Source organism: Lotus japonicus, chromosome 4 (genome assembly GCF_012489685.1).
Source record: "Lotus japonicus ecotype B-129 chromosome 4, LjGifu_v1.2".
NCBI classification, from domain to species: Eukaryota; Viridiplantae; Streptophyta; class Magnoliopsida; order Fabales; family Fabaceae; genus Lotus; species Lotus japonicus.
The window spans coordinates 79,775,737-79,796,691 of record NC_080044.1 but is presented as its reverse complement, the minus strand read 5'-3'; the positions used below and the strand labels follow the sequence as shown (position 1 = coordinate 79,796,691).

At 35.2% G+C, this 20,955-nt stretch overlaps 2 protein-coding genes across 6 annotated transcripts; both read left to right on the top strand.

Moving 5' to 3' along the window:
- The first annotated feature begins 1,814 nt into the window (after positions 1-1,814).
- LOC130714843 (uncharacterized) lies at positions 1,815-6,868 on the top strand. 5 transcript variants are annotated; one of them, XM_057564805.1, is made up of 7 exons: positions 3,666-3,818; positions 3,942-4,076; positions 4,424-4,461; positions 5,127-5,178; positions 5,308-6,302; positions 6,394-6,466; positions 6,589-6,868. In XM_057564805.1, exons 5-7 carry the CDS (start codon positions 5,317-5,319, stop codon positions 6,670-6,672), a joined length of 1,143 nt encoding a protein of 380 aa, XP_057420788.1. In that variant the 5' UTR covers positions 3,666-3,818; positions 3,942-4,076; positions 4,424-4,461; positions 5,127-5,178; positions 5,308-5,316; the 3' UTR covers positions 6,673-6,868. The 5 variants fall into 5 exon arrangements, with proteins under 5 accessions (XP_057420790.1, XP_057420788.1, XP_057420787.1 ...); XM_057564804.1 differs by having other exon boundaries at positions 3,669-3,823; XM_057564806.1 differs by lacking the exon at positions 4,424-4,461 and having other exon boundaries at positions 3,669-3,823.
- Positions 6,869-10,120: 3,252 nt separating this feature from the next.
- LOC130715369 (mediator of RNA polymerase II transcription subunit 15a) lies at positions 10,121-14,582 on the top strand. The gene is made up of 7 exons (XM_057565460.1): positions 10,121-10,423; positions 10,680-10,806; positions 11,230-11,300; positions 11,957-12,031; positions 12,659-12,735; positions 13,537-13,624; positions 14,069-14,582. Exons 1-5 carry the CDS (start codon positions 10,406-10,408, stop codon positions 12,683-12,685), a joined length of 318 nt encoding a protein of 105 aa, XP_057421443.1. The 5' UTR covers positions 10,121-10,405; the 3' UTR covers positions 12,686-12,735; positions 13,537-13,624; positions 14,069-14,582.
- The last annotated feature ends 6,373 nt before the right edge of the window (positions 14,583-20,955 follow it).

Below are 20,955 nucleotides of genomic sequence, written 5' to 3'. Positions count from 1 at the left end.
GTATGTTTTGCTATGACCATAAATAAAAGCCAAGGACAAACACTATCTTAGGTTGAGCTTGTGAGACCCAAGTTTTTAAGCTTAGAATAAATTAGTAAAATTCCTATTCACGATTAGTTCGATGTAACATGAAGTAAGAAAACTGGACCAGCGTTTATTAAATGTAATAAATGTATGGAGAAGATATTTCACGAGAAGGTTAAGGATAAGATTCGAGTCGACGAAACTTATGACGCAAGTATTATTCGTTTACGCCTAGGACAAGAACCTTAGGAAACGATTAATTTAACCCTGGGAACACTATAGGAATAAATTCCAAAAAAATCTTCAAGAGGAATATAAGAATTTATCTTATTCCTTTCCATGACAAGCGTTTCGATACGAAACCCTGGAATGTACGAACGTTAAATTCCAATTCTCGGAAATTTGCCGAAATCGAATCCCTGATAGTTCAAGAAACTTAAAATCAACCGACGATGAAGACTTTTTCTATTCGGAGCTTCAAACGAAGATTCCACACGCGTACACCCATTTCTCTTGATGTTTCCAATCTTTCTTCAGAAGGAAGTTTTCTCTTCCGACATTCACTGCAAAAAGTAGTTTTTCGGGTAAAATAGATTTACACCGACTTTGGATCGTTTGCTTTAATTCCAAGAAACCTGTTTTGAGTTCTGGAATTCTGTCGCCAGACCCTATCTTAGAATTCACAGAGTAACGCGCAGGAAAAATCGGAATCGCAAAATAATCATTTTTCCGCATTTTCCAAAACCTATAAATAGCAAAGAAATGAAAAAAAAAAGAAAAAAACCCGCCACCAAACCCATTTTGGCCGTGAGCTTGAAGGAGGAGGAGGAAGAAAAAGTTTTTCGCCGTTTCTTGCCTGATCGTTGCATCGTTCGTTGCTACGCGTAGACCTCGAGGTATAGATGCTATTCCATACTTCTGATCGTCAATTCCGTCAATTTTCTCTATGTTTTTCTGTGCTCAAAGTTTTGAGCTTTTTGTAAAACTGTCCAAATAACTTGATTTTTCTGTCTAAACTTATTCCCTGCGTGCCCCTGAGCATGTTTAGCGGATTACATTTTTCAGAATGTCGCCGAAATGCCGTCGAACTCAAATTCTGCTTGAAATACCCATTTTGGGGCAAAGTTCCGTTCTTTCGGTTTAAAACTCTCGACTGAGCTTAGTGCCAGTAGGATTAGTTGTCATAAACGTCGTTAGCGACATTTCTATCCGATTAGTTTTTCGAAATTCTGATTTTGAGTTTCCGGGCTAAAAATATTGACCAAAATACCCCTGCGACAGTTTTCGACCCGATAATTTTTCTGAGAGTTTCCCTGGCCTAGATATTGCCTAAGAATACCTAGGAATTGATTTAGATCGAAGAAAAAGTTCGGAAACCCTATTTTCTAAAGTGGCCGAAACCTGTTTGTTAGGGTACCGTGTCCAAAAATAATTTTTGGGTCTGTATGGCCTGAGCTGTAGCGTAGCTCCCTCCGTTGTCAAAATTTTGGCTTTGGTTTCGTGTCATTCCGAGTTCTGTAGCTCGAGTTATGCACGTTTCAGTGAATAAAGTGTTTTTGTACAAAACTTGAATCGAGTCAAAACTCATCCATTCGGGGAAAACCCTTTCATTCGTGCCTAAATGTCGTACTCTGAAGCTTCTTGAGCTTTGTCTAACTTTAGTTAGTATTGTTTCGATTATATCGACTTAATTTGATTGATTTTTTTGCTTTGTTTGCCCTAAGGTTCGTTTGTGGAAACCTTGGGCTTGACTGAGCAAGCTTGTGAGCGAGACCTGCACCGCAAAACTAGAACAACTCGAGGTAAGGGCAACTCTCCTAGTTATTAGCTATATGATTTAGGCATCGATAACTTCGACATGTTTATTGCTTGTGATTATGACTGTTGTACTGGACTGAGAAAATGATTTCTGAGGCTTCAGCCGTTGTGAACTGATAGAGACGTGCGTCTCCGTTTTCTGGAGGCTTCGGCCGTTTACTGGTTTCCGTCTTATTGTTTTATAGTGGATAGACATGTTCTATTCCTTTAAATTGCAAAAGTGCATGAATCTTGTTTTATGCCCAAACCTTATGGGTATATCGACTTCGAATGCGGAGTGTTATAAGAGTTAGCAAGTAGGATCCGACGGAAGGTTTGAGATGCTGCTGACGTGATGGATTGGGGCTTTCTCAGGAAATGGAACTTGGGGATAATGGGGATCTTTTGACTTGTTAGATTTTGAAACAAATAAATGCATAAGACTTGATTTGAGAATAAATTCCATAATGAATTAACTCAAGATAGAACACTTTGAATGATAAAGATAACCCCTTTCGAGGAAAACTTAGGATATGAAATGAGTTCGAAAATGGGAAGGGTCGAAGATTCGAGGTTCGAGGAAAGATAATGATTCGAGTTGTGAACATCATGAAGAGGAGCCGTTATGAGTAGAACCACCATTAAGTGCAGGTGCTACTCCTTGTGTGAAGTAATTGGTCAAAGGACCGACGTTTACCTTAGGCAAAAACGATAGAGGCAATGAACCATAGCTAGACACGTATCCGGGCAAGGACGAATCGTTGTTACTAGCATTTGCTTGCATGCATCACTTGAAGGGAGATGATCGGAAGATCGGACTCCACTTTGGTTAATGGATTGAACCTTATATTAATTATTCTCTGATTAAGTGGCTTGTCCTTAATCCCATTAATTAATCATATTATTTATCCTTGATTAAGGGGCTTGTCCTTAATCCTATAATTTATTTGCTGGTTAAGGGGCTTGTCCTTAATCCTATTAATTATCCTTTGATTAAGGGGCTTGTCCTTAATCCTATTAGTTCCCACTTGATTAAGAGGCTTGTCCTTAATCATATTATTTACTACCTGATTAAAGTGGTTGGACCTTAATCATATTACATACTGGTTGATTAAAGAGGTTGGACCTTGATCATACCATTCGCTATTGGATTAGGAGGATTGTCCTTAATCTCATTATGGATTATTGGGTTTAGAGGTTAGACCCTCAACATAATACATGTTGATTGATTAGAGAGGATAGACCTTACTTGCGTTAGTTGTTTTGCTTCTGGGTCGTGCCATTACGTTAGTAACACGTGGTGCTGCCTTAGAAATGAGATGAAGATTTACCTACGCCTAGGCGACGAGCGATGGGTTGAGGGATTGACGCTCTGATGATAGAGATGGACACACATCGACCTTAATAGTTATTATACGGTGTTCATAACTATGCTAAATCTCTTTAGGACTTACACTACAAGAAAAAGGACATTTTGCGGCGGTCTTTTTGCGGCGGTTTCCCTTAACCGCCGCAAAAGTGTTTCCTGCGGCGGTTTAAGCGACCGACTCAAGTATGTTAATTTGGCGGCGGTTGTAAGGTGTTTAGCGGCGGTTGGTAGGTGTTTTGTTTAAAAAAATAATATCAGATTGTTCGCGGCGGTTACAACCGCCGCAGTGGATTAATAATGTGCGGCGGTTGTTGCAGCGGTTTGTTTGTTTGTTTGTTTTTTTAAAATAACTTGCGTCGGTTGGGCTTTATAACCGCCGCAAGCTTACAATTTCATACAAATTTGGCCCAAATCTAAGATTTCAGTTTCCCTCTCCCAATTTTACTTTCCCTCACTTATTTTAATTTCCCCAATTTTTCTTTCCCTCTTGTTAAAAAAAAAAACCTACCGATCCCTAAAACCGAGCTTCTTCACGTTGGGTTCTTCTTTGTTTCCTTGCTTCAGCGTCTGGTTCTCTTCACGTTGGCCTCTTCTTTGTTTCCTTGCTTCAGCGTCTTGTTGCCTTCACGTAGGGTTTGTTCTCTTCTCCTTTCCTCTCTTCTCTTCTCTTTTCCCCTCCTCTCCTCTCCTCTCCTGCGTCTGGTTTCACTATTTCACAATCCCTAATTTTGATTTCTTCATGTTTGTTCAGGTAACTTTTTCTACTGAGTAGCTTCCTCATCGTCGCTCCACACCTTGTTTCTCTGTTCTCTTGTGCACTTCAGATCTTCAGTGTTCACTGTTTGAGTTTTCCTTGCAGAACCTCCACGTTGATTTGAGATTTAAGGTAAGATTTTGCATTTGTTATTGAGGAGTTAATACATTTTCTGATTTTTTGCTTCCAATGTCAACGTGGTTTATGAATTATGATACTGATTGGGAACAAAGCTGCCTATGTTAATTGATATGCCTAAATTATTCAGCAACAGTTTGTGGTTCCTAATTGGAAACAAAATGGTACATAAGGTGCTCGATGAAATTACTCAGTAAGGGTAATATGCCAAATTAAGCTATTTTTAAATCACCAAATTGAGGGTAATGTGTAAGCCTGCATTGTAATGAAGGTTAGGGTTTATTCTCAAATTCATAGACGTTAATATCTCAATCAAGTGGCATTTTTGGGTTTTGTTTCAGGTGAAGCTTGGAATTTGTTTCCACAAAATAAAAAATAGGTATGCTTCATTAATTAAAGCTGGTGATCGATCAGCTAGAGATGGTAGTTATGTTTTGAGAATCCTGGGCTATTTCATTGTTTGGTGTCTTTTAATTTCATTTTAAGCCAGCCTCATATACATAGTTTCGTTAGCCAAGGTTGAAATGAACGGTGAATCGTGTTTCATTTCTCTTATAATATGCAAAGGTTGGTATATGATGCTAAGGATGTGAGGAAACTGGCATAACTGCTGAGTAATTTCTAGCCTATTTTTATAACTTAAATGCTAACACCTTGATGATTTTGTGCTATATGGTTCTCCAGATTTCATGACCTAGTTGTATGTTCTGGTTTTCGCTGTTTAAAATGTAGGTGCAAGGTTTGGAAACTTTTCTTTATGTGCATAGTATTTGTCTTGTAACTGTGTGTTTGATTTCATGATGATGGGATGAGACGTTGGAGTAACCTTTTGTTTGGTTTCTTTTTTGCTTGTATCTGTTATGTATACCTTTTTGTGCCACATAATGGTTTTACTTTTAAAGGGGAAAAAGAGACTAGAGCATCTAACTTTAGCTTTTCAAAGTAAAATAACAAGCATAGGATAAGTCATAAAGAAAATAAAATACCAGCGTTAGAGACTCCTTGATATATACTAATTTTTCTACCTTGATATATAATGTGCAGATCTCAAAAGAACTCCATCAAAGCCAGCAACTTGGGTGCCAATAACTGAACAGTAAGTGATTTTTTTTGGATAACTTGTTGGTTAATAGCATGTTTTGAAGGAGTCATGAAAGAGTCATGTTTTGGATAACTTGTTGGTTAATAACTTGTAAATGTTACTATTTTTTATTGATTACTACAGAAAGTAGCAATGGATAAGTCATGGATTTTGTTGCCACGAAATTCACCTGCATATCAGGAAGGGGTTAAGGGATTTTTAGACTTTGCCTTTGAGCGTAGTTCTGTTGATGGTGCAATATTATGCCCTTGTGGTCTATGCAATTTTAGAAAGTGGCTGACTAGAGATGTAGTGTATGAGCACTTAATTATTAAGCAATTCCCGAGAAATTACACCTTTTGGTTTGATCATGGCGAGTCCCATGAAGTGGAAACTGAAAACAATTGTACTGCCAATTTGTCAAGTTTAGGACCAAACATTGTGAATGATGAAGATCCTATCCGAAACATGGTCAATGAAGCTTTTGGGGTCGATATGCATCGTGACAATGATTCAAATGAAGGCGTCGGCCAAGGTGAAGGACCAATGCCAAATGTTGGGCCACAAGGAAATCAAGCTAGAGAGTTTTATGATTTGGCAAAAGATGGGGAACAACCATTGTACGAAGGGTGCACACGGTATTCTAAACTTTCTTTTATAGTCAAGCTGTATCATATCAAATGCCTATGTAAGATGACTGATAAGGCAATGACAATGATAATAGAGCTACTACATGATGCATTTGAACATGCACAAATTCCAAGTTCATTTTACGAGGCAAAGAAATATATAACCAAACTTGGTTTGGGCTATGAAAAGATACATGCATGTCCAAGAAATTGCATGTTGTACTGGGGTGAGGATGAAAACAGGGAACAATGCAAAACTTGTACCATGTCTAGATGGAGAGAACCGAGTGGAAATGGTGAGAACCCGGTGTCAGAAGTTGACAAGTTCAAGAAGAAAGTGCCTCGAAAAGTTCTTCGTTACTTTCCTCTGAAGCCTCGATTGCAAAGATTGTTTTTGTCTTCAAAGACTGCTAATGATATGAGATGGCATGCTGTGTCTGCTAATAATGATGGCATGATTAGGCATCCTAGAGACCCCGTATATTACCGATGGATGTACCCTGTAGAAAGGTAAAACCTGAACTAGTTCTAAGTTTTTTTTTTTTAATTTCGTGATTTCTACCTAGATATACATTAACTATCAAATGTCTCTTTTGATTAGGTACTTAGGATTGCTAAAATCATACGTGCACAACAGGGCACAACCCACAGGCTCCATTGCAGAAGGATTGCTAGTACTATCCTTGTTTTTTCTCTCATTGTTATTTGGTTTGTAGTACACCTAGTACTTCTCTATTATATATATTTTTGCCATTGTCCATTTAGCTGAATATTAATAAAAATTAACTACTTGCAGGTTACTGATTTAGGCTCTCCAAACGAACCAAGGCCATCTTCGTCCGCTAGTCATAATCCCGGAAACAATGGACCGTCTTCTTAGCTTCATGTAGGATTGGGGGAATGATTTAAGACTGAGCTTTTTTTGGATTATTCTACTGAACTTGTCACTTTAGTAGTTGGATCTAGTGTTTCTTATGATGATGTTAATGTTGGACCATTTACATGTTTGTACTGAATTTAACACTTTAGTAGTTGGATTTATGTTGAATGCAAATGAATGAACTTATTTTTACCTATATGTTTTTCACATTTACAAGTTATAATAATTTTAACAGAATCTGGGTTGATCTAGAAAACAGGTATGATGATAGTAAATTTCATTTTCTATAAAAACCAAAAAAAGCAAAAAAAAAAAATTAACAACTTGCGGCGGTTTAAACCGCCGCTAAAGATTATATCAATTCTCCCACAAAGTATATCAAGGCGGTTCGAACCGCCGCCAAAAGTTGTTAAAATCCGGTTTTTGTTAGCTATCTGCGGCGGTTGGAACCGCCGCAAAACGCGAGATGCTATTAGCGGCGGCTATTCCAGCGGTTGGTACAAACCGCCGCAGAACGCCTGGCGACACTAGTAACTGCGACGGTTGACAAACCGCCGCGAGAAGCGTTCTGCGGCGGTTCAAACCGCCGCAAAATGCCAATTTTTTTGTAGTGTTATATTACAGTATTCTAGGAAGTTGACCCTTTCTTGCCTTGTTTGCTTTGTTTGTGTTTGGGCGGTCGGCAAACTGCCAGGCCCTAACAGGTATTGCTGCGTGTAGCTGTTGATCGCTGCCAGGAGGTGATTGGATTGACTTACGGGAAGACTTCTTGGAGTGAGTAGATTAACCGAAGACTGGTAGAAGTAATAGTTAGATGTAAGGCTAGAGCCTTGGGTAGAGAAGCTTACTGTTATTGGTTAAAGCTTATAGGGATGGCTGTATAACTTACTTTGATTTTGGGTAGGTTCCGATGCATTGCTTTTCTGCAACTCTCCAGTGCGGGGATTGTAGGAAGTATATTGGACTTAGGGTGTTATCGCATTCTGAACCTTGTTGTCTGTTAATGCATTACATTATTGTATATTACATGTATAGAACATCCGTCGTCACTCACGAGGCTTGCCTAGTTAAGGCCGGATGTATGGGTTGGGGCAAGTATATGCATATCAGGTTTTAGAAATGTTTTAGAAAACAAATGAAAAAAAAAATATACCCTTATTTGTAAATCATTTTGTAAAATCATTTCATTTTATTTAATAGGTTACTAATTGTGACCCCCAAAAGTTGGGGTGTTACAGAGCTCTTCCTCCCGAGGCCCGTCTTCACACATTGTCAATTATATGTAGCTCTCTCTAGAGTACGCTCAAGAAAAAGTCTTAAACTTTGTATACTTGATGAGGCGGACAAACAACATATCACTACTCTAAATGTAGTGTTTAAGGAAGTTTTTGGAAATGTTTGATGTATACAATACAATTTCAATTATTTATTTCATCTTTCTCTTCGTTATCTTTACACGGTTGACTTATAAACCAATAGCTTATTTATTTATTAAAAATTTACAACATAAAATTCCGTGCAGCGCAAAGGTTATCGCACTAATATGTAGAATGTGTGATGGTTTTGTTGCAATTCCTAATTGGAAATGAGATAGCTAACTATAGTTGCTGAAGTTTGAGTTACAGGTCTATTGATTGGAGTCCATGTCACTTTAAAATCCTATTTATGTTGTTATGCAGGGGAATCCAGATTTATGGAAGTGGATATCAGGGCAGGAGCAACCTCCAGAGACTATAAACTCAAATCCAGTTAGTCTCATTCCATCATTTAAATGACGATTTCCGAGATTATTTCGTTGGATTTTGTTTTGAGAAAAAAGATAATGCACCTATAAAGTTTTTTACACCGCCAATCAATTAGATTTTAAGGATGTGCAACATCAATTAATGACATTAAATAAAAAGATTTTCTCACATCCTTGACTCTTGATTGGTTGATAGTCTAAAAAACTTTACACCGTCGGTGCATAAAAATTAAACTCGTTTGTTTTTCTTATGAATGCAATTCTCATGCCACTCGTTAGTCGCTTAGGTCTTTGCTGCAGTGCGGGAAAGAGTAATGAAGAATCTTGATAGCCATTCTGCTCCTGAAGCAAGAGCACCTCCTGGCCAACCGTGGGTAAGAGTCAGCTGGGATACCAAGAAAGGTCCCATGACTGGGAATCAGTAGCTTGAGAATAAATGACATTATCATTATGAATGAAATCTTGTCCGGCATTTTCATTATAAATAAGGGCTGATAACTCCAACATAAAGGTTTGTAACAACTATTGGAGAGATCAGTGAAAGGGGTCAAAACTAGTTAACTAGATGAAAGTGAGTGAGTTATGAACTGTTGTTGCACGACATTTGTATTTGTATTATATATCTATTGTGAGTGGTTACATATTGTATCTTAAAATACTTGATTCTGGACTCTTCTTTTCCTGTTATAAGAATTAATCATTCAAGAATATGTTTGGAAACATTTTTACACACATGGTGAATGCACGTTAATGCTTACGGTATATAATGTGTAGCTATTTTTACACACTTGTGCTTGACAATTGTATAAGCAGAGTTTAGTTAGGAGTTTAGGGTTTCCTTGGGCGAATCACGATTATTGATTGCAAATGGGTGGCTGAAACCCTAAATCTCAACTTTGAAATCCAGCCTCAAGGATTGGGATCCCACAATCCTCTCGAAAAGGTCGCGATCCAGCAAGGAGTCATTCCTATTCAAGATCCTACATGTGATCTAGATTGTAAACTTGCTAAAGGACCGTAAGGTTCTAAGATCTTGAAAGCACATTTACACAATCTAATATGTGTGTTTGGTTCTCCATTGAGTAACCTCAAACAATTCTCGTCGAGCAAAATCACTTTTAAAAGACTATATAATGTATATTTGAAAACTCATTAAGAAACCATTTTAAAGTCAAAATTAAATCATGGTGGAAAGAAGCTACTTTTCTAACTTTTATAGAAGCATAATCGACTCTAACTTGCAAACACAAAACCAAACATGATTTATAGATGTTTGGGAGTCATATTGGAGAATTGATTTTAGAAAGTTAGAGAGAGTAGCTCTAACATTAGTAAATTATGAGGTTTTACAACTAGATTCAACAACTTTACCCTATAAAAATCACATTTCTCTTAAGTGTACAAAACATAAATCACTTCAAGTCACTTTTACCACAATCAATTTTGTCAAAATTAATTTTATCTCGAATTAAAATAAAATAAAAATTTATTGTTGTTTGAATTGTTAAATAAGACTCATATTTTTTTTGTACTTACAGGTATCTTCATTCAAAAGCAATCGTGTTCCACCCGTTGTTACTACTCCTCATGTTCTTATATCTACTAACTTAAAATGCAAGATGCAATTTCACTGTTCATAGTGCACCATTTTTTTGTTGTTGTAGTTGTTAGATAGTTGGGCCTATTCTTATTTGGGCTTCTTTGGTAGAATGATAGGTTAGCAGAAATCAATCTTTCCCTTTCTCCCTCTCCTGCTTCTACCGTGTAGACTCTGCAATCTTCCTCTACTGCTTTTTTGTTTGCCTCTGATGTCATCTGCAGCTACCCTTCCCTGAGCTATGCTCTTTCCCCTCCTCTACGCTCTGCTCGACCCTCTCCTGCTTCTACCGTGTAGGGTCTGCTCGTCCCTCTACTCCTTTTCCGTTTTCGACGGCGTTCTGCAGCTACCCTTCCCTCAGCTATGCGCTTTCCTCTACTCTTCTCGTCCCTATGGACATCACTTTACAGGTATTTTTCCTATACCCTAATGCATCCCCTATTTTCTTTACAGCTGTTCTGATTTGATGTGTCAAATTTCTCTTTTTGATTTTGAATTTGAATTGGAACTCGAATGAATGCTGAGAGTGTTTCTATAAATTGAACCCTCTTCTCATGAAATTCTCACATTGTGTACCAGTCTTCTGTCCTGCTTCCGAACCATATTTTTCTCTAATTTGTTCCACTTATTCGAATTTTGGGTCATATATGTTGTCTATATTTGCAGCCGCAGCCACTCTTACGAGATATACAACAAAGACTTCAAGCATCAGGGTCTTTACTTCAGCAAAATGCTTCTGATCAAAACAAAAAATTATATGAATCTCAAAGAGCTTTTCCAGAATCATCAACAAGTATGAATATGAATCTATTTACTTATCTCTGTCATTATATTTTTGTAGTTTATGGTTCTATTGGAAAAAGCCAAGCACTCTATAGAACTGGATTAGTGGCAGAGTGAAAATAGGGAGAAGAGCCAGAATATGTTGTGTTATTTAGTAGTACCCCCTCTGGTCAAGATGATCTAAAGGTAGAAGATGATACATAAACTAACAATTCCTCAGGATATTCTAGAGACCCTGACCCTTTCTCAACTAACTAATGAACACCAATATTTTTCTCCCCCCCACCCCCACTAAGTATTCCCTACTTCTAAATAACTATAGATAGTGGGGTGGTATCCTCTGCTGTTTGCACATAGTGTTGGTCCTTTTCATTACTGGTCTGCTATCACACTCATGCATTCTTATGTTTGCTTCATATCATACCTATTGTAGCTTCTTTGGATTCTACAGCACAGATTGCACAACCAAGTGGGGCTGATTGGCGAGAAGAAGTGTACCAAAAGGTACTGTGCTATTTACTTTTATTTCCTCACTATATAGTTTTGCTATGACAACAGATATTGATAAAGCAAACTGTGATGTAAATTAAATAAGAGTTATATGATGACTTTTATGGTGAAAATATTAATTAACAAGAATGTGACATCTTAATTAGTCTTTGAGGAAAAATCATGATATAATTTTTTTTTCTCTAAATATACCCATTGGACTGGAATCTTTTATTCATCCTTCTGAGCATAACATTACTCTACTGTTGCAACTGCTTATTTATTACTACTTTTTTATCCTCTTTTATTTAGTGCCATTCTGCAGTTTAAAGACTCTGTAATTATTAATCAAATGTTATAGTGATATAAATGGCATTTCTCCACTGCAAGTTGGTACTATTGTTTAGACATCTAAATTTGAGAATGGAAGTGAAACTTGCAATTTATGATACCCAACAAAAGGTTAAAAAAAGAAAAAGAACCTCTTTTATTTCCTCCAAAAGTGTTGATGCAACGGTGATACAAATGCCTTGCGTGAGGGGTCTCATGGTGACTAATATTTTGATTATTTGATAATTGATTCTACCGATTTCAACCTACAGATTAAATCATGAGAAGTCTCGAGGTTACTAATGTTTTGATTATTTGATTATGCTTATTTCAACCTACAGATCCAAACCATAAAAGAAAATTACTTCACAGAGATGAACGAAGTGTACCAGAAAGTTGCTTTGAGACTTCAGCAGGCATGTGAGCAATTCTTTTTTGACTTACAATTACAAATTTTAATAGCTACTATTGATAAAAACAGCCTTTTCCATTGCAGTTATCATGATAAATACTAGAATTTGTAGCCTGTGCCAAGTAGTAAATATATCAAGCCATTAGAGTGCTTTATCTCTATGTGTTTGCTTATAGTTTGAGTTGAGTGATACAGGACTGAAATAAAATGTATTAAATGACAACTTCTAAGCATTTAATATCATTAGAACACGAAAAGCATTTAATACTTTATTTTTTCAGTAATCTGGAGTATTTATTCGTAAAATAATAATCAATGAATGGTAATTAATAGTGGCTTATGAACATCACTACCTTATTCAGTTGTTTAGAACAACAGACCTTTAGTCAAATGTTTGATCATTTTAATGGTGCTAATCGTATGTTTGGTTTAACAATTAGATAATTTTTCTTTCTTTATCAAAGAAAATAGCAGTAATTTTTTTTTTTATTTCAAATGCCCTTCATCTTTAGCTCTGTTATGATTTAAATATTTATCATCATGTGCTGAATGTTAATCCTTAATATTCCAAGTATTTTCTGACCCTCTAATGAAGCTTATAAGCTAACCATGGATTTGTATTTTTTGACAGGTTTTTCAATGTCAAATGACTTATTGAGTACTGACTCTGAAAAGTGAGGTGCTCACACACTACCCTCTCCTTCTTAGGTATCCACGTCATTTGTCGATATGTAATATCTTTATTTTCCTTCAACGGTTAATATAATTCATGTTCAATCTTAGTTTTGGTTTGTCAACAATCCATGCATGTTCAAGAGTCACTCTTCTTTTGGGGTTCTTGGCTTTCGTGTGTTTTGCTTCTTCTCATGGACAAGTAAGTTGATGAATTGAGACATCTAACTGATACAATACAGATGATTATTTTAAATTAATGTGTTTCCATTCAGTACTTTCCCCTCATATTAAAAGTTTTAATGTGATTTTCTCAAATATAAATCCTTTTCAATTCTTCCAGTAGACATTAGACTGCAAATCTTCAATGAACTGGTGTATTCTCAATGCCTAACAGTGTAGCCTCTTAATGTATTTCGATATTGTTCTCTTCACTGCCTTCAGCTACAGTACATTAGTGTTATATATATGTTTTGATGGCATAATGTTTACTTGAAAGACTATCCTGAAGTGCATGATGGTTTGGTGGATGTCATTTTGTCTTAAGGATTTTATCTTTACTTTTTGTTGGTATTTCAGTACTATTTCTGCAGGTTCTAACATGAAAGATAATTAATTTCAACTCATAAATGATTGCTCCAATCTTTAAACATTGATTCTGAATAATTCAGACCAATTTTTACAACACTGGACATTAGCAGTAAACTACCAAAAGTTTCTACTTTTCTCTATGATTAGAAAAGTGAAGTGGTGGAATAGAAAAGGTTGTTGCTAAGGGATGAGCTGGAAGCCTGAATTTTTATGGGAGCTAATGAGTTTGTTGAAGCCCTTTTGCAGTTTTACAATCAGCTGTGCATGAAGGAAATTTGATGGCTCAGGAAGTTGGAGCAATGGCCCTCTTCAACCTTGCTTTGAAAAACAATAGGTATCTGTTGTGTAAAATTTTATAGTTGTTTAGGTGTTGAACCATGAAGTAAAACTGATTATCATATGATTGAAAAATCAAAACAATTCTTGATGTTTGAATACTGAGACCTTGAATTTTAGCCAAAGTCTTACCCTTCATGATCTTTTATTATGATAATCATCTTCAATAAAAAAATCATCTTTAAGATTTGGGCAATGGTAATGCTCTAGCTCTTCAACCTTGCATGACGTGTTTGAAATTAAGCAGCAGCTTTTTTCTAGAACTTGCACTTGACTTCCTTTATCCATTCTCTAGGCTATTAAATACTTACAGTGTTTCTCTCTCTCTCTCTCTGAATAGAATAAGGTAGAATTTGCAGTTTATTTTCTTTATTGCATAAAGTATTGTAGTATAATTTCTAAATTGTGACTTCTCTCAATATAATATGACTGATATTTGCAGATCCTTCATTAATGGGAACATGTTTGAAACATTTTAATAATGGAAACACAAATGGATCAAATTATGCTGAAGTTGGAAATGAGTAAGAGGTTGTTGACACATGGTGGTGAATGAGAATTCGGATTGTGATGAAGGCAGCAAGGAGTGACAGAAGGCATAGAGGTTTTCTGGGCTACTGGACGTGATACAAGCAGGACTGATCAGACTTGGCTGGGCTGCTGGACGTGGTACAAGCAGGACTGATAACACTCAGTGTGCAATTTGATTGATCTGAGGAAGGCTTTAGAAGTTGCAGCTGCTATGATTGTTACTCTGGTGTTGCTTTGTTAAGATTAGTTTGTACATACTCACTTTGTTTGTACAAGATTTAGTTTCAATATTTAAAAAAAATGTTGGTGTACAAGATTTAGTTTCAATATTTAAAAAAAAATGAAGGAACGTTGGATTTGGTTTGAGGAAAGCAGAAAGATATGGTTCTAATAAATTATTGTACCTGATTGATGTTGGGAATTCACTCTTTAATTACTTAGCAGTTATAATTCATGAATACCGTTCTGGTCACTCTGATTTTTGTTCCTCCTAGAACATGTTACAACAAGGGTTTGTGGACCTTGGTTCATTACCTGATTTGGATTATGCTCCTTTAACATGTTGTTGCCGCATCAAAAATTGGTCACTGAACATGAATCCTCTATATGACCCTTATTGTGTCTTTCATCATTTTATAATGATAAAAAGATGTTTAATTTTGGCCATTGGTAACGCTGGCTAAACATGAATCCTCTATATGACCCTTATTGTGTCTTTCATCATTTTATATGATAGTGAGTAATGATATATACACACCTCATTTTTAAAACACTTCATTTCCACCTCTTTTTGTTTCTATCTCTCTCCTCTTACCATCTATCACATCTCATACTTTCTCTCCCTTACTTTTTCTTTTCTTCCTATCTCTCTCATCATTCCACCTCACACACCTCAAAAGAGAGGTGTGTGAGTAACATTACTCTTAAGGAATAAGATAGTGGGGCCAATCATGTCTTAGGCTAACTTTGTTAGTGCTTAAGTGTAGTAGAATGTTTGAATTTTATTACTTAATCTTAATATTAGATTGCGTCAAAAATTGCTGCAATGTAAACACTATAAATCAAGCTTAAGTGTAGTAGAATGTTTGAATTTTCTTACTTAATCTTAATATTAGATTGCGTCAAAAACTGCTGCAATGTAAACACTATAAATCAAGCTTAAGTGTAATAGAATGTTTGAATTTTCTTACTTAATCTTAATATTAAATTGCGTCAAAAACTGCTGCAATGTAAACACTATAAATCAAGAAAATAACATAGTTGATATAGGGGAGGTTAAACCTCCTTTGAAAAACCTCCAGAAATTCATATTTGTTTGATTTTTTACTTCCTTCTCCACTTCATGACCTTCCCTTTACTTGTGTGTCTTAATAAATCCAACCAAATAAACTTCTCCATGAATTTATACCTTTCTTTACAATTTCAACTATCAATGACTTTAGCATTCATTGTGATTTCTTGCAGAACGGCTAGAGAACATTTGTTCAGCACTGTGACATTCTTCTAACTTATAGCACTGACTTTCTTAGGGTAAGCTGCTGAATCTGGAAGCTTGCTTGTGGATGCCATGACTGATACCTTAGATAGTTCCAAACCAAATTCTTTTTCGGTGATGGTTTTTGAGAAGGGGTGTAGTAGTCATGGCTGCTGCTACAAAAGTTTTTGATTTGGTGGGTGAACTATTTTATTTATTTTTAAAAAACAAGAAGCATATTCTAACTAAGCTTTAACTATTAGGCAGATAATTTTGGAAGGGATGACTAGGTGCTGCTTCGGCTACATGTGCAAAATTACTGCAAGTGAGTCACGTTGAGAAGAGTGCTGGGCTATTGGGCTTGGACCAATGGTCGGATGGTTTACACATCTCATGGTGTGTGAGACTCTCTTGACTCGTGTGTGATGTGCAAAAGTGCAAACAGATGTAAACGTATTGGACTAGAATTGTAATTTTTAAGTTTAGGGATCATTTTCGCACAAATAGTATAAGTGGGGGACCAAAAGTGCAGTTAAGCCTAATTTTAACTTTTTTTTTTAAAGCTAATTTTAACTTGATATTTAAGAACAAACAACTAAGAACTTATATATCTAAAAAAAACTAAGAACTTATAAAATTAGTAGTAGTATGCACTTACATTTAAATAATTTATTAATGTTAATTAATATTAATATAACTAATACATTAATTACGATGATTTGAATAAACTTGAATGAAATAAGAAATCTGGCTCCGTGCATCGCACGGGTATAATCCTAGTAAGTAATATAACTGATACTTTAAGGTTGTTGAACAAGTATTAGTTAAGAAATATCAATTCTAACTTTTCAATTTTCCTACCACCAATAAATGAAAGGAACAATCTAATTAGTAAAGTATAATTAATGCTCTCTTAAAATTGTAAAAGTATCAGTTATATAATATAAGAAAAAATAAATAAAAATAGTACTCCCTCCGTTCCTATATGTAAGAACCAATCCACCAATGCACACCTCTTAAGAAAGTGGTTGGTAGTATTAAATTTGTTCAAATTTATCTTGACTTTATAAAATTACCCCAACTTATTTTTCTTAATTTCTACTTATCATTAATGAGTTGCATAGTGGAAAGAAAGAGAAACCTCAATTAAATGAGGGTATTGTTGCCAAAATATAATTCATGCACCTTAAAATCTGAATTAGTTCTTATAAAAAAAAACTAAGTTATACCCCTCATCTGGTTCTTATAATAAGGAACGGAGGGAGTATTAGTTATTATATAGTTGTAGTATAGGAAAAATGGAGTAATACTTTATTTTCTTAGTGTATATATAAAAGAATTTTCCTTAATCTCACTAAAAAACTAAATAGTAAATTCATTCCCTTCCACGTGACTTCATTCAATGATTTCATTTCATTCCTCGTGTAAAAATGGCGTGAAAGGGGAGTGATTGGCAAAGAACAAAACCTTACCTCATCACTCTCACACCATTCCCACCACATTTCTCAATTCTCATCTCCCACCCCACTGAACACAAATACGCAAATCAATGGCAGAATCAGAAGCCAATTATCAGTGGTTGTTCTTGTTCCTCTTCATTCAACTCCTCCTCCCACTCCCACCAGCACTGACCTCAACCCCAACTCTGTCGGCGTGGCCCCACCAGTTCCACTTTGTCCTGTTCATCAACCGCGGCGGCAATCTCCATAAAACGGACCTGTGGCTCTTTTTATAACTGTTCCACATAAGAATGACAACGGGTCGGGTCGGGCTCGAGTTTTATCTATCCCAAACTCAAACTCTCATATTAAATCCAAATTCAAACTCGTTGTAGCCTCAAATTCATGTCTTAACCTAATTTGATATATAGATTTTTTTGCAAAATAAAATGCAACTTGTATTTATTTTGTTGTGAAAAAAACTTTTATATCTTTTTTGCCAAAAAAAATATGATACCTTAACGTTCAAATATGATTTTTTTGGTACATCGGAAATATAAAATGCACCTGCCAGGAATCGATTCCTGGACCTCCCCCTATCCTACCTTTATGTCCCCAACTCATACCACTTGAGCTATCATACGGGGCAACGTTCAAATATGATCAAATTGTTAACAAATTAAGTTATTAACATGATATATAAGAGTAGTTTTACAATTTCATATATATTGTTCAGGTTCGGGTTCGGGTGCAGGTTTCACCAGTACCAAACCCAATCATATCGGGGTTTACCCGTAAAATCGGGTACGGGCTCGAACGGACCCCACGAGTTCGGGTTCCATTGTCATCCCTAGTTCTACAAATTCTTTTATTTATTTTGCTTATTCATCGTTATAGTATACAATTTGTAAATAGACATGTGCAGTGTGCATCTAAGCCTCTTGATTATATCATTTAACCACTTATTCATTTTTTATTGGATGTAATTGAAGAATAACTTCTTTTCATTTTAATTTTTTTTATGTTAACTCTAGAATTTCATAATTATAGTATTTTTTTACTATGACTAACACAATAATAACACTTTAACAAACATACTATCATGATGGAAATAATAATCATATTTTATTGAACAACCAATATATTATGAGTATGATGAAGATAAAATATAAATAAGCATAAATTAAAAGTTGGACGGTAAAAATTTCTTTCAAGATAAACTAAAAAAAAACTCATTTCATTTCTTTCATTTATAGAGAATTATGATAGAAGAAAATAAGCGGTAATATGAGAGATGTAAATTTAAATATAAATGGAATATATAAATTAAGTAATCTTAAGTTTGTAAGACAATAAGACTAAGACTACCATAGTCTTTCTTAAACTACCATGATCCATTTTTATGTCTTACACACCTAAGAAAGGACCATGGTTTACACACCTAAGACTATTTATCTTATTTTATTACATTTATAACTCATTTAAATTTACATCTCTCACATATTACCGCTTATTTTCATCTATTATAATTCTCCATAAATGAAAGAAATTAGTAATTTTTTGGAACATCTTGAAATCAATTTTTACCATCCAACTTTTAATGTAGACTAATTCATATTTTATAATCATCATATTTTGTGCCATCATAATATATTGATTGTTCAATAAAATACAATTTTTATTTTCATCATGATAGTATCATGTTTGTTGAAGGTGACACTATCATGTTAGTTATAGTAAAAGAAACACTTTAATGATGAAATCCAAGAGTTAACATAAAATAAAATAAAATAAAAATGTAAAAAACCTATTCTTCAATTACAGTCTATAATAGAAAATGAATAAATGGTTAAATGATAGAATCAAGATGCACACTATGCAAGTTTTTTTATACAAATTATATACTATGATGATGAATAAACTTATATAAATAAATATGAAAATGTGAAAAGCTGGTATTGCTTATTATTTCTGTTTATATATATAATTAATTGTAACTATAATTTCAAAACACTTGCTAGCTATTTTTCGAAGGAATGAAAAAAAACACTTGCTAGCTTAGTGGTAAGGTTCACAGTTATAGACCTCAAGGGAACGAGATCGATTCCAAGCGGGGAAAAAAATAATGACTCGCGGGTTCAACCAAACTGGCCGAGTTAACCGGTTCATGGAATCTAAAAGTACATTGTCATTTATTTGTGTGTGAGAAACTTTGTTCAAAGTTTCTTTTCCAAATTTAATGATTAAAAAATAAATAAAAAATAAGAATTAATTAAAATGAAATATAAATAATAAAAATATAAAGGTGAGGTATATTGTGGGGTTAATTTAAGAAACTTTTTAGAGTTGTTGGGTTGGAGTAAAAAATAAATAGAGTTGATTAAAGTGGTTTAAATGACGTGATATTACAAAAATTTAAATTAGGTTTCTAATGAGTTTCTTGGATAATGATGGTCTAAGAAAATTATTTTTGGTTTGTTCTTAACACTACCACTAAAATAAAGATACCCTAAACTACATGTTGGGCCTTAACCATTATTTTTTTCTTTTTCCAAACAAAAGAAAGAGTAACGGATTCAGATCTAACCTAAAACCCCTTCTCTGAACAAAGCGCGGCAAGGGAGTGATAGAGTGGGAGAACGAGGACGGTGAAAAAAAAAAGAGAAGAGAATGGAGTACGTGCAGGGGTACGGTGGGTTGAAGAAGATGATGATTTTGGATGATGGTGAAGCAGTGACAAGTTTGGGATAAAGAGGTGCTTGTTGGAGCTGGGTTTATGTGATGAGGTGAAGGTTTATAGAAGGGGAGAAGGAGAAACCGAGAAAGTGTGCTAGTGAAAGGAAAGCGAGTGATAAGTTGGAGGTTTGGTTTTAGAAGATGAAGTCCCCCCCCTGTTTGTATATAACTATATATTGGGGAAGGGGGGTAGGTAAGTGTACCCTTTTTGAAAAAAAGGAAAAAAGAAATGCCTCCTGACCCCTTTTTTGTGCACAATAATGTTGTGTTTGTACTTGTAAATTCTAATACACATTAAACCTCGAACCCTTTTATAATTAATTAAGGATTTCATTGTTTGTTTATATTAGAAATCGGGAGACCTATACTCAATCACAAAAGCTAGCTCAAGAGTTAAGGTTTGCACTACCCTTATAAAGGCTATCTATGCTCTATCTCTAGCCAATGTCGGACTTCTAACACACCCCCTCACGTCCAGGACTGAACAACCTGGAACGTGAGATCAATAACAACGGGTGCCCCGAATATGGGAAGTCTCCACAACAAACAACAAATGGATCTAGGATAGGCTCTGATACCATATTAGAAATTGGGAGACCTATACTCAACCACAAAAGCTAGCTCAAGAGTTAAGGTTTGCACTACCCTTATAAAGGCTATCTATGCTCTATCTCTAGCCAATGTCGGACTTCTAACAGTTTATTTTTTTTGGTATCAAAGAGCAAGAGATATGCTCTCTGAATTGAGCCATGTGTTCAGTGTCGTGTTGTGTCCATCTTGAATGCTATTCCATTTGCAAGAAATGGAAGGAAAAAAAAAGGCAAAAGCATCGATCAGAGAAAGAAGATTTGGCTTATGTGAGAAAATGGAACATTGCAGGTACAGTCTTCAGTCAACACAACACAAAATGCATTGTGTGGTACACTTTGAAGATATGGGAAATCAAGAGGAAAAGTATGGGAGAATGGGGGTTTAGGGTTTAGGGTTTAGGGTTTAATGAGATAAAGTTAATTGAAAAGTAAAGTAAAAACTTGTTGGATTTAGAAACTTGTTTATTTAGCAGTATTTTATAAAGCAAAATAAAGCAAGAGAGTTGGATAGTGACATAAAATAAGATAAGAGTATAATAGATTTTTTATTTTTTGAAAT